General features: G+C 44.0%; 1 protein-coding gene across 1 annotated transcript; it reads right to left on the reverse strand.

Moving 5' to 3' along the window:
• Positions 1-1922: 1922 nt before the first annotated feature.
• Positions 1923-5871, reverse strand: LOC115393282 (protein Tob1-like). Its single transcript, XM_030098179.1, has 2 exons — positions 5657-5871; positions 1923-4095 (listed from the first exon to the last, which is right to left on the reverse strand). The coding sequence occupies exon 2, from the start codon at positions 3927-3929 to the stop codon at positions 2877-2879; it is 1053 nt and encodes a 350-aa protein (XP_029954039.1). The 5' UTR covers positions 3930-4095; positions 5657-5871; the 3' UTR covers positions 1923-2876.
• Between the last annotated feature and the right edge of the window lie 7166 nt (positions 5872-13037).

Below are 13037 nucleotides of genomic sequence, written 5' to 3' on the forward strand. Positions count from 1 at the left end.
GAAAATACCTGAAACCATTATAACCACAGGCCAAACACATTAGGAAAGAGAGGCTAAGTCATCACAGTTACATTAAATGATCACAATATACACGCAGAATCATCACAAAACAACACAATAATAAAGATCACAGAGAGGCATCATGACAACACACACAAACACTCCTGCCTTGCCCTCTGTGAATAGTTCAGATTTTTGAAAAGAAGAGTCGTCAATCACAGGATCTTAGAAAGCAAACAAGAAGGGCGCGTTATCTGACGAGAAACCTGCTCTGAAAGCAGGGAGCGGTGTTCTGCTTGAAGCACAAAAAGCACAATATCAATGAAGAATGGTGGCCGAGGCTCATCAGAGTGGAGTCATAACCAGGAAGAAGGAAAAAGAAGACTCGCAACAGGTTTCCACTTGAGGCTGAATTACATAGGTGGAAAGATTCTAAGTGAAAACGCATGAAAACCACGTCTGATGATGCAGCGATGTACAAATGATTCAAACGAATGTACAAATGACAAAGTTGGAATGCTATTAGGAATGACTCTCAACAGCTCTGAGGAGAATATAGTTTTCCCTTAAAACATTTAAACGACGCCTCACATGCTGTAGTTGAGGGAGTTTGTAAATTTGGGAACAAACGCAAATCTGTTGATTTTATCATCAACACGCTGACGATATAATGCTTTATAATGAACATCATCTATATAAGAAACAGGACAGATTTAGAAAGGTTGCTGAAATAACAAATGATTGGTTTCTCAAGTAATCACTGTGTGATGTTTATTTTGAGCAAAAACCTGATTTAGTCTTTACATGTTTCAACATGTTCTGCAGAAGTATTTTAACGACGTTTTTGGGCTCAGTCATGAAAAGTCTTTATTGACATGTGTGCACATTGCTTTGGTTGGAAATACCATCTATCTGGTGAGATACTTGGAATTATACGTATTTGCAAAAAATACAGTATTTCCTTCTCAAAAGTGGTAAAGGTTTGATCAAAAGAAAGATACCGCGCCAAATGCTTCAGATTCTTTCTCTGAATAGAAGCATCAGGTTGCGATGATCAGCATCTGAATCAGGCTTTGGGTGTGTTTGGGTGGCCTTAACAACATGTGTGTGTACACACATCTTCAAACAATTGAGGGAGGCGGCACCGCAGTGTCACACAGGTTATTTTCGGACTTTTGAGTCATGTGAAATTCCAAATCGGTGAGCTGAAGGGTTGTCAGGAAGCGCTGGGCTATTGTTTTACTCTAAACCCAACGATGGACCTGCCTAAAAATGAACCAGTGACACACACCTGTCGTACAGGTGCGTTAGCTGGTGACTTATGGTGGCGGCTACTGTTTCTGGCGGTCATCTTTCAGTCAGAAAGTTGCAGGTTGTAGATGTCCGTTGAGCAAACTGTTCCCAGTGGAGGGACGGAGCACCTTGTGTGGCAGTCACCTCCACTGCTGTCAACACTGAAAAGCCCTTTGGCGGCTGTTAAATCAGTGGAAAGAGTGTCGTATAAGTGAACGCCACTTATATGATGAGTTCATGGAAGTGCAATCGTTACAGTTTGGGAAAAACAGGCCTCCAAGCTGTGATTGTTCAGATAAGGGCCAATTCAACAAAAATAAAGCAACTTCATGTGAAAAAGCACAAATATGTTCTGAACATGTTCACATCTTATTAGGTTTTGGTTCTGGCTCAGGGACTGTATGTTTGACATTAGAGCAATGGCTGAAACTCTCTGGATCCTCCCTTTCATGCAGATGAGTGGTTATAATTTCTTTTAGGAATAACTGTTTGTGTACACATTTCCATTACCAACACCGCCGGAGCTCCAAGGCGAAACCAAAGTCCGAAGTCCGACTGCGCCAGGCACTGATCCACGTTAGCGCGCCATAAACACTGAAGGAGCAATAAACCAGACCGCTGCCATGGGATCATGTTCAACTGGAGTTTTATTTTATTAAAAAGACCAGGGTGCAAATATGAAATTAAAAAAAATAAAGACAAGCATATCATTTTTAAGCATTTAATACAAACTTAACAATATAAACTATTTCAGTCCCTCTTGACATGTAAGACACTGACTCAAAATACTTTGTTATACCGTATTTTTTATCAAGTATTGCACAATGTAGGTACAAAATTAATATTCATACGATTACATTTTTTGTCCATAGTATAGCAAAAATCTGTTTAACCTCTTAACAGAAAATACAATTCATCTTTCAGAAAAAAAGCAAATATTCCTACACTTGAATTCCACCACTAAAGGAATACTCTGTACACAATCTTTAGAATATTCAATGTATATTTTTTTTTTCATAGATGGATTTCTTTAAACAATTCTTTTAAAAAAAGAAAAAAAAATAAGGAAAAGCTGCTGCAGCCATCACAGATCACTGGAGTAGTAAAAAGATATAAATGCAACACCATGTCATAGAAACAATATATACTCTGATATCTTACAAACTCTGTACTAAATTAAATTATACAATTAGAAAAAGACCAAGTAACCCCACTTAGTAGTGCCAATTCATAAAAATCAGCCTTGTCTTACCACCTGTAAAATACTGTAAGAGGCCAAAAACTCGAAGCTTGTTTTTTTTTTTTTGGTTTTGTTTTTTTTAAATGGGAGTATTTTCTCAACATAGTAAAAAACTTCTTGTGCTTGGTTGGCAAAAAGGAAAAAGAAAAACAATGATGCATGTTGAATTGAAGTAACCAAGCTTGGATGTGTTTGTACAACAAGCTTTCAGTAGAAACAAACTCGGGGGGGGGGGGGGGGGGGGGGGGGGGGGGGGGGCACATGCTCTTCTCTGACTCCTTCCAGTCCGGCTTCTCGATGTGTGCGTTGTGTTTTTCCTTCTCTTTGAGCCACCGCGGTGAGTTTAGTTAGCCATGACCGGCTGGAATTGCTGGTTCGAATACTGCATGTTGCTCAGGCTGAAGTTGAGGCCGTCCATGAGGGACTTGTCGTTGAGGCTTCCGTAGGCTGCGAACATGTCGAAGGCATTGTTGTACTGCAGGGGGCCGAGCCCCAGGGAGCCCTCCGGGGGGAACACGGCCCCGGGGCTGGGCTGGCCCTGCAGGCTGGGGAACACGAACTCCTTGGCGTTGGGGGAGAGCGCCGAGGCCTTCTGATGCGGCGGCGGCGGCGGCTGCTGCAGGCCCAGCCCGTACAGAGAGTGCATGGAGGTGGAGATGGCTTTCTGCTTCAGCAGGGTGTTGACATTCAGACCCAGGTTGTTGGTGGGGGAGGTGCGAGCCACCTTGCCGCCGCTGCCACTCCCTCCGCCTGCTGCGCTGCCTCCGCTGCCGCTGCCGCCATTGTTGTTGTTGTTGCCGCGGCCGCTGCTCTTCATCTTGGTGGAGCCGAACTTGGTGGCGGCGAAGGTGGCGGTGGTGAAGGTCAGCGGCTGGGTGGAGCGCGGCATGAAAGACGGGCTGACGGCGGCCGACTGGCCGAAGGGCGGGGACGGCGAGCTGGACTCCGAGGAGCCCCCCACCGGGTCGCTGATGGGCATGAAGACCTGGGCCTCGGGGTTAAAGCTGTTCTTGATCTCCTTGTCCAGCTCCGAGCCGTTCTCATTGTTATCGTCCACGTATAGCACCTTGACCGGCCCCTTCTCCCCGATCTGGTAGGACACCTCGAACGGGTCAATCCACACGCTAAGGTCCTGAGGGAGGTTATTCCGGACGTCCTCGATGTCCAGCCCGCTCTCTTTGGCCGCCTGCTCCACCACGGGGTCCACCTTCTCCCCTACGTGGATGCACCGGAACCCCGACCCTTTGTATGGCTTGTCCGGGTACCAGTGGCCTTCATACTTTTTCTTCAGCTGCCTCTCGAGCTCTTCGCCGAAGATGTTCACACGTCGCCGGGGGAGTTTGTTGTACAGATACGAAATGATAAAGTTGAGTGCTACTTGAATTTCAAGCTGCATAGCTGCTTCAGTGGCGAATCTTTGATAGTCGTCACAGAGTTAGTGGCAAAAAAGAAAAAAAAGGAGGAAAAAGTAAGAGCTCCAAGGCAGCAGAGATCAGAGTGAGGAAGACCCTCGGAGTGCTTGGTGCCAGTATCCTTCCAGGAGCAGATGTGGGTTCAAGATCCTGAAAGAGCAAGAAAAAGAAAACATTCAATGACGGCAGCCATAACAATAATAATAACGAAAACATTCATTCGTTTTAAATTTTATAGCAACGTTTGGTTTGTAGTTTATTTTTAAAATAGCATCTCTTCACACGTCACAGTGGCAACAGATTCTAGCTCCTTTAACTCCTTAATAACCGCTAAAGAACATAAACACAGAGGTGTGTCTGTGACTATAATGCTTCTGTGAAGCTTTAAATCTGTTTGGTTTGAGCTTTCCTTGTAGGAGTGGAGACCTCCCAGAAACTCTGGTTGAGAAATGTCTATCTGTATCCACTGACGAGTTTTAAAAAAGTTTTGTGGAGCTAAAAAGTCATAGGGATGGTCATAAACTAGACATGTAGTAATACTGATACTTCCAACACCTCACACTATGGATCGATACTCATAGCAAAATATCAATACTTCCATCCAAGTTTAAAGGTGATAAGATATTTAAATAGCTTCTCGGCCATGCTATTTTGCAAGAGAAAAGTGGATTATTTCCATTATGTAACAATGATCTGTTGCATTTATGGTGTTATTATCCATTTTATTACAGTTTCACAAGGAATTTTATCTCCTACATTATGCAATCAGTCACCAAAGGGGCAAATTTTCATTTTTAAAGGTGAAATATGGTGCACTGGCTCCCTTTCCTTAACATTTATCATTTGCGGCATTATAACTTTAAATTACTTTAATTTTACTTACTCTTAGCAAAATAAAAACCTCTGTTTGACCGCCGAGGTGATCGATACTACTCCATCTGTATGCCCCTGCAATCCCTCCCTCTCTGTACAATATCAACAGCTATAAATAAACACCACTGACTCAGAGACGGTGTCAGCAGTGTGTGTGTGTGTGTGTGTGTTCACTGTGACAGATAGACACACCGGTGGTTGACCTCTGCAGAGGGCGGTGGGTCTGATCTCAACAGTAATGAGGATTTATTTCTCCGCCCTGCTCCTGATCGCCTCCATACAGCATGCACAGGTGCCATGTCGTGTTTTTTTAAAAACAGCGTTACCAGGCTGTTCTGGCGAGCCACAGCGGAGGGAGGCTCTGAATGGCTGTTACATAATCACCATTCAAAGTCCAACCACGACAAGGAGAACCATCTCTACAACAGACGCACGTTTATTTTACGTGATAATCACGCACACCGTCACGCACGACGGGCTGTGACATTGTCCGACAGCTGAGGAGAAGTTAATAATAAGGTGCAAATAGGAGATTATGCTAATGATTGTTAATGTTTACCTCGACCAGCTGGTTATCTGGATATCAGTCTTCCCTGACGCACACGCACGGACGCACGCACGCACGCACAGAGATTTAAAAAAAAGAAAAGCGTTAAGTCTATTAGAAAGCTACGTAGCATTTTAACTAGCCGGGAGGCTAACTCGACGATCGGAGCACCTATTTCTCCAGTGAAACCGTCGTGTCATGACTTGAGGTTGATTTTAGGACGCATTTAATGAAGTAAAGAGTCGTTTAAGCTATAAATATGCGCTGCAGCGTCGTGTTGCGTTCACTTACATGGAGATTTCACAGCTTCCTTCATGAGCCGCAGTCCGCTCGCTGTAAGCCTCTCGGGTGTAAGCTTTCTGGAGATAAAAAACGACGTTGTTCCCCCCGCTTCGGTGGTGATCTGTTCCAGGTGGATGTTGTTCCTGTGGGGGTTTAAATAAATGTCCGTGTCGCAGCTCCCCACAGCCCGGGAGTTTTTACAACTCTGCCCTTTAAAACTTGGGCTCGTTTGTTTATATAGTGCGCCTCCGCCACGGACACGGGGGAGGTGGTGATGCGGCTCGCAGAGGTCAACACCCAGCAACGCGTTTCTATTGGTCCAGCCCCGCTGACGTCACGGACAACCACCCGGACCGAGGCTGCGATTGGACGATTCTGTGCTCAGTCAGAGTGCAGGGTTCTATTTACGGTAGTGGTTTGCCTTTCATGTGTTTCGGACTATTTTGTCGGAGCAGGGAAGCGTTCATATACAAATCTAAAGCGACGAATGGAAAATACAGATTGAAGATTTGGATGAGATAAAACTGAATGTGCAATCGTTGTTGTCGGGATTAGTTAGAAGTACACGGCTTCCAGGGTTAAATAGTGCCAGAGCGGCGCCACGGCGGAGGGACACACCTGTCACTGGTTGTGTTCTTTGCTCTCACCAATGACATTTTGATGTTCTTTGAGCCAGCTGTACTGAGCAGTGATCTATGATACAGCACAATCTAACAGCTCATAATCACAGTCTCTGTGAATACCATCACATTTATAGATCTTATTTTCATGTTAAGGGAAACATTTCAACACAATAGATCCCTGCTGCTTGTTTCTGGCTCTTCCTCGGGCCCAAAGGTGCCTTATGCACCAGCCTGTTCTTACCTAACATGGGCTCCCGTACGCTCCCTGTTTGCACAATAAATACAATGCCACATGAATTATAGAGCGGGGAGGGGGGGAGACAGGCTGTTCTTATGAGAGTGAGCTGGAACACCGAAGTGTCCGTTCAATGCCACTGCACGGCACGTCTGGAAATGCAAATATTTAAAGCTGATTTATCGGGAGAGCTGCCAGCTACTTACAGGCTCTCTGGAGGGAACAGCACTGGAGTCAATACAGATTCAGAGGCATACGTGATCGATCTGGATCAATAATAATACATTTAGATAGTCTGTTTTCCGAGTTATGCCCCTCACTAAATCATGAAACATCTTCCTTCTCTTTCTTCTAAATGAACATATATGCTTCAGATTATTCATTTTGGCTAACATTCAATTCTTGTAAGGAAATGACAAAGAGGAGCAAAGAGCCATGCTCATCTCTTTCAATGTATTTGTATATTGATAATAGTCATTCCTCTCTCTCGCTTGTAAATCTTGAAAAACAAACATGTTCATTGATCCACATCTCAGAGTTAGCTTTCTTTTATCGAATTACAGGCTCCACTATTATTGACAGTATATATGGCAGTGTTTAGCCTCTACACTGTTCCTTCATTCCTGGAAGTTTGGCACTGAGGTTCACTCGGATCAGTGGTGAAACCAGTTCACTGGTAGGTGCACGTCCGCCGGCAGAGAGGCGGAGGTTATAGTGGCAACGCCTTTGCATGTGTACAAATTATACAAAACCATTTAGCTCTTCTGGTTCTCGGTGTTCTTGTGGATTCAGAGTAACAGAACCCAACCCTATATGCCAAGTAAGCTCAGTCAACACTAAATTTGAATTTTGAAGGTGAGTGGCTAATAATCAGCAATAGATTATAGTGTCGAGTTCCTTAAAAAGTAATGGTAAATTGACTAGTTAGCTTCAAAGCTAGTTGATTTTAACTTCACAATGAGGTGATTTGTAGCGTCGCAGTTAGTTTATTTAAGCTTCGAGGGCGGTTGACTTTTTAGGTTTGAAGCAAGTTGATTTTAACTTCGACACACACCCCAGTGGCACAAACAAAGTGCACAGCGAAGGCCTGGGATGGCAGCCGGGGGGCTGCAGAAGGCTGCAGGAGGCTTCAGGCACAATGGAGATTTCTTTCAGCCTCCAGATTGCATCTCAGCGGGGGTGAGAGATGGGTCCCCCCCTAAATCCTTTACCCTCTCCAACCGCTTCGAAGAGCTTGTATGATGGATGACCCGGGCGCTGGCTAAACACATCGCCGGGGCCTTGGAGACACACCAGGGCCACCAGAGCAGGACGGGCTTTTTTTCCTCCTCCTCTAACCAAATGTTCAGACGTCGCTTCAATTTGCACACGGCTGCACGTTTGCCAGCGCCGTCAGAAATACCGTGAGCAGGCTCCACGTCCATCCCGCTCATCCTGCGGCCGTGTGTGCACTCGGTAAGTATGTGTTAGTTTTGGCGGCGGTTAGGTGGAATAACAGCCCCGCGCCGTGCTTAACAATGACTTATTTGTTATTCTGCGGCAGAGTATGGATCTGCTGAAAGTTTCCTTCTGTTGTTGGGGGTCTGTCCGCCCTGGACCCGGAGGTAAACACAGCTAATGAAGTGAGAGGTTTTAACATGACTCACGCACATTTTTTCACTGAAGTCAGTCCACATAGACATTTTTTTTTTTCTTTTTTTCACTCATACCATCACAGACCCGTGAATTCCTCCTCTTTCCTTTTGGCTACGGAGCTGCAATTCCCAGAAGTGGTCAGCGGGATTTTAATTTGATAGCATATGCTCAATACTTGGGAAGAAGTGAAATCTGATGCTGAACTATGAAAATGTGTGGCTGTGTTGGTAACGATCCATCATGAAGTCACTGTAATGCCTCCGCGTTTGGCAGTAACTCGCTCGTTACTGATTACTGAGATAAAATTAGCCACAGTGATGAAAGGGGAAAGAACTGAAGAGCTGCACAGCCGCTGTCTCTCTGTTAGCCTCTGATTATTAAAGCTAACTGTTAGCTTTATTTCAAGCAAGTGTTGAAAGTCGAAAGTTGAAAGTTGAAAGAATGTGAAAAGTGGCGGTGCCGTATTTAATCAAAGTTCAAATAAAAAAAGTGAGTTGAGCAACTTTATTGCAAATAGCACATCGTGTTGGAGGAATCCAGTGAGAAATAAATCCCACAAAGGTAATTTTTTTATGTTACAGATTATGAAATATGTATTAGTTTTCAGTTTTGAATTGAGTTGATTTTAACTTTGATTGTAGTTGATTTTCAGCTGTGGGGATTTGATCCAGCCTATTTTGTTGTTATTAGTAAATCAATAATTGTTTTCCTCATAGAAAATTCAGATTATAGAGCCTCTTCTACCTGTTAAATGATGTGAATAGACTGACCACACAGCTTTGTTGTACATTCAACATTAAGAAAAGAAAAGAAAGAAGGAATATCCAAAGAAACCTTATTTATTTCAATATAAAGTAAAGTAAATCCAATTTTAAAAGACTGAAGTGCAATTCAGAATAATTGTTTTTTGACAATTTTGCTTTTTGTGTTCTTGCTGTGAGGAATAAAGTAAAGATGAGGTTTGAAAACCGGGTGGATTAATAGAAGTGGCTCATGTGAACACGCAGCATAATGAAAGCTGTTGCATTCATTTCTTTTGCTTATTTGATTTACCACAGCGAGCCGAGGTAGATTTATTAGATTCCACTCTTTCTGCTGGACTTCAAAGCTCAAACGTGAGTGGAGGAAGATGACTTTCATACCCTGCAAGGTTCTTTTTGTGTCTCCAATTCATGATCTTTGCCTGGAGGTAAAAGCAACTTCTTTTTTAAAAAAAATTATGTTGGGTTTTTCCTTCAGAGATGATGAAAAATAATGTGAAACACAGCACTAAAATGAATAACAAACTACTGGCAGGGTTCTTCATTAAACTCTGTGCCCTTTTGCAGACATGTCCACTTATCTTCATTTCTTGTTTGTTTTTGTTTTATATTTTCTGACTTCCAGCTAAAGTGCAGCAGCATGAATCTTCCCGTAGAAAGTAACAGAGGCCAAACCACGGTTTGTTCTTTTAATTAGACAAGCCATTCTCTGCTTTAACGTGACCTGTAGCGTCTTTGAGCTTATACAGCCACTTCAAACTGTTAGCATCAGCTCTTTTATATAAACACGGCGATTTTCTGCAAATTTCAACAGACAATAAAACCTCTTTGGTTTGCATTAATTACCTAAATTATTCTTTTATATTCCAGAAAAGAGGCATTGAAGGTGTTGAGCATCCAGAAACCAGTGAGAGCGACAGTGCGGGCAAGCTTGCAATGTGTAACAGCAGCAAGAAACGGAACAAATCTTCATTTTTCAACAGAAATAACCATTTTTCTTTGTTAAGCTTTGTATGTTTTTCTGTATATAGATTTTCTATTTTCAACTCTCAGTGGTGTTTGATGCTTTAATATACTGTATTTCCTGTTATTATTTAATCATTTTTATACTTTGCACCTTAAATACAACACTGAGACCCAGACCTGAACTGCATATGGGAGGAGCAGCGCTCATAGCCGACAGATCAATGAAAGCTGGCTAAATCACTGATAACGAAAAACTGTTAGCATCAACATAAACTAAAGTAGGATTAAGCCTCACGTGACAGAATCAGGAGTCCTGAGTTTGGACCTCTGACTGTTAGAGGGAAAATAAGCTCTTTTAGCACACATCATTTATCTTGATTCTTGATTTGGACGACATTCTGATTCCAACGACATCATTACTAATATTTTACAGCACAGACTAACTGACTGGTTGTGTAATCTGAAAGGTTTATGTAGAAGATGAAGGACAACATCACTATTATGGTAAATGGACTACACTTGTATAGCGCTTTTTACCCTGCATGACAGAGCCCAAAGCGCTTCACACTGCAATATCACATCACCCTTTCACACCATACTCGGTGGTGGTAAGCTATTGTAGCCACAGCTGCCCTGGGGCAGACTGACGGAAGCGAGGCTGCCAATCTGCGCCATCGGCCCCTCCGACCACCACCAACCATTCACTTTCACAACTTTCATACTAGGCAAGGTGGGTGAAGTGTCTTGCCCAAGGACACAACGCCAGTTTTACGCCTGCGGGAGCGGGGATCAAACCGCCAACCTTCCGGTTATAAGACGACCCGCTCTACCAACTGAGCTACTGTCGCCCCAATGTTATTGTTTTTTTTTTAGTAATTCAAGCGTATTTCCTTGAAATTATTATATTACTGTAAAAAAGCATGAATACTGATTAAGATTAGACATATACAATTAGATTTTCAATAAATTAGCTTTGATGATTCCAATGAATCCAGCCTCCCTTGCTCCTGTAATGATCAATTTGACCACTAGGGGGTGCAGTAAATGTTAGCAGAAGTTATTCAAGTGTGATTCTTTACTGGAAACCTTGCCAATTTTCTATGACAGTTTTTTCCATATTCTGCTTCGGGGCGGTTTCACTGTGCCTGACAGTGAAAAAATAGTACGTGCATATATCATTTACCCTCTGAATAAACGTGTTCCCACGCGGAACACAAGTTTTACAGCTCTGTTATTGAAATACCCGCGGAAGAGGAGGTGCTACCCAATTAGTATTCATAGCAGCTCGGCGCTGATAGCAATCTAAGAATACGCTGTTCTCTGGAATTTATAGGCTTGTGCACACATACAGAAGGACCAGCTCCAGTCTGGTGCCTAAATTTAGGGAATTCATTATATTTTACCACTTAGGATGAAAGCGAGTATTCGTTTTTGCACGTATGACAACGCTGGGAAATGATCGGTACGAGTGGGTGAGGACTGTTTACGGATGGAGACCAGGTGCCAGGAATGTCGTTAGTAAAAGCGTTGGTAATATTTGCCCCCACCCTCCTCAAAGATGCCCACATCCTTGGGCAAACAGAGGCATCTCTCTGTCTGAGCTCAGCCGCACACACCTTGCAGAGGTGGGTGAAGCAGCAGAGTGGATCCACGCCCGAGCCGGGGTTACTCCCTCGCTGACCCACGCGGGGCGGCTTCATATCTAGCCATCTGGCGGCGAAGGGAGGTTACACAATAGGGAGATCAGCCGCACTCCCATTTAAATACCATTCTGCTCCACTATTTGGTTTCATGTCGGGGGATTATGTTTAGCATGCCGGGTGCTGTGTCATGAATCAGAAGAGAACAGGACGGAGGCGCATTAGGATTAATAACACGGGCATGGCACCGGGACAGGATCGCTCCATGTTTTCTGGCGTCCTGGCTCCGGCGCCGCGTTACGTGGCGAAGCTGTGCCCCCTTTTTTTTTTTTTTTTTTGCAGTCACGTCGAGAAATTCAATTACGCTCCGAAAGAAATGAACAGCCAGTGCTGGCGGGCGGGATGGGGTTTAAAGCAAAGTGCCATCCACTGCAGCAGGAATGTGTCACACAGCCATGAATACTGAATGTGCTACAGTAGACGGGCCGCCCCCTTCGCCGTGATCCCTCGGTAACCTCCTCCACTCCTCAAAATCACATCTCTACCCTCGTCCGTTGGCCTGTGTGGGTGAGAGGCATCTCCTCTGGGGTGACGGCGCACCACCGCCATGCACCATCATCATCATCGTGAGATAATAACCCAAACATTTTGCTGGCATGTGAGCCCGCAGACATCCTCCAAACACAGCTTTTTCTCATCAGCAGTGCACACAGCGGCCAGAACTTGCACACACAGATCCTCCTTTGAGAAGCCTTCAATTCTGTTTGCCAGAAATGATGTCAATGTCGTCATGGCAACTATTCTTACACATTACCCCGTGCTCTTCCTCAGTTAGAGTAGCACTCAAGTGCTATTTTTCTGACAAATGTCAGATCTCGTCTCTTAAATGGCAATGAGGCAGCTTTTTCTTTCTTTCTTTTTTTTTTAAGCAGACGGTGGTTACAAATACAGAGAAAGAGGATTTTGTGGAACACGGAAACGAACCTTTGAAAGCCTGCATGAAAACGAGGACAGGCAATTTTCTCCATATATGTACTGTCAACTCTCTTCTAAACATGATTTGGTGGATCGCTTGAAAGAAAAAAAGTGATTTGAGGGAGATGAATGTGTGCAAGCGTCCATAACCTCCTCAGCATTAACACAGGCACCAGCGGCAGCTCTGGTTCAGACAGCTGACACAGTGCTGTTGGGGTAACAAGATAAGGTGGAGCCATATTTCGCTGATGGATGTCCTTTGATAGAAATGCAGAAAGGGGATAGGCCGGGCAAAGACGGAGGGGAAAAACGAGCGTGAGAACATAAAAAAAAAAAAAAAAAAAAAAAAAAAAGAGCCAAGATGCAGGAAAAAATAAAACTAGTGTTTCACTGGAACGGGGCTGTAGCTGTGCACGACTGCATCAGCAGCTCAATGCTGTATAAATCTCTGGGGGAGGGCGACGGTGGGGGGGTAATTGTGACATTGGTCTTCGGCTGGGAATTGCGACTCAGCGCAATTCGGCTCGCTATGCATGGAGGTGGATAGTCGAAGCG

Source organism: Salarias fasciatus, chromosome 8 (assembly GCF_902148845.1).
Source record: "Salarias fasciatus chromosome 8, fSalaFa1.1, whole genome shotgun sequence".
Taxonomy (NCBI): domain Eukaryota; kingdom Metazoa; phylum Chordata; class Actinopteri; order Blenniiformes; family Blenniidae; genus Salarias; species Salarias fasciatus.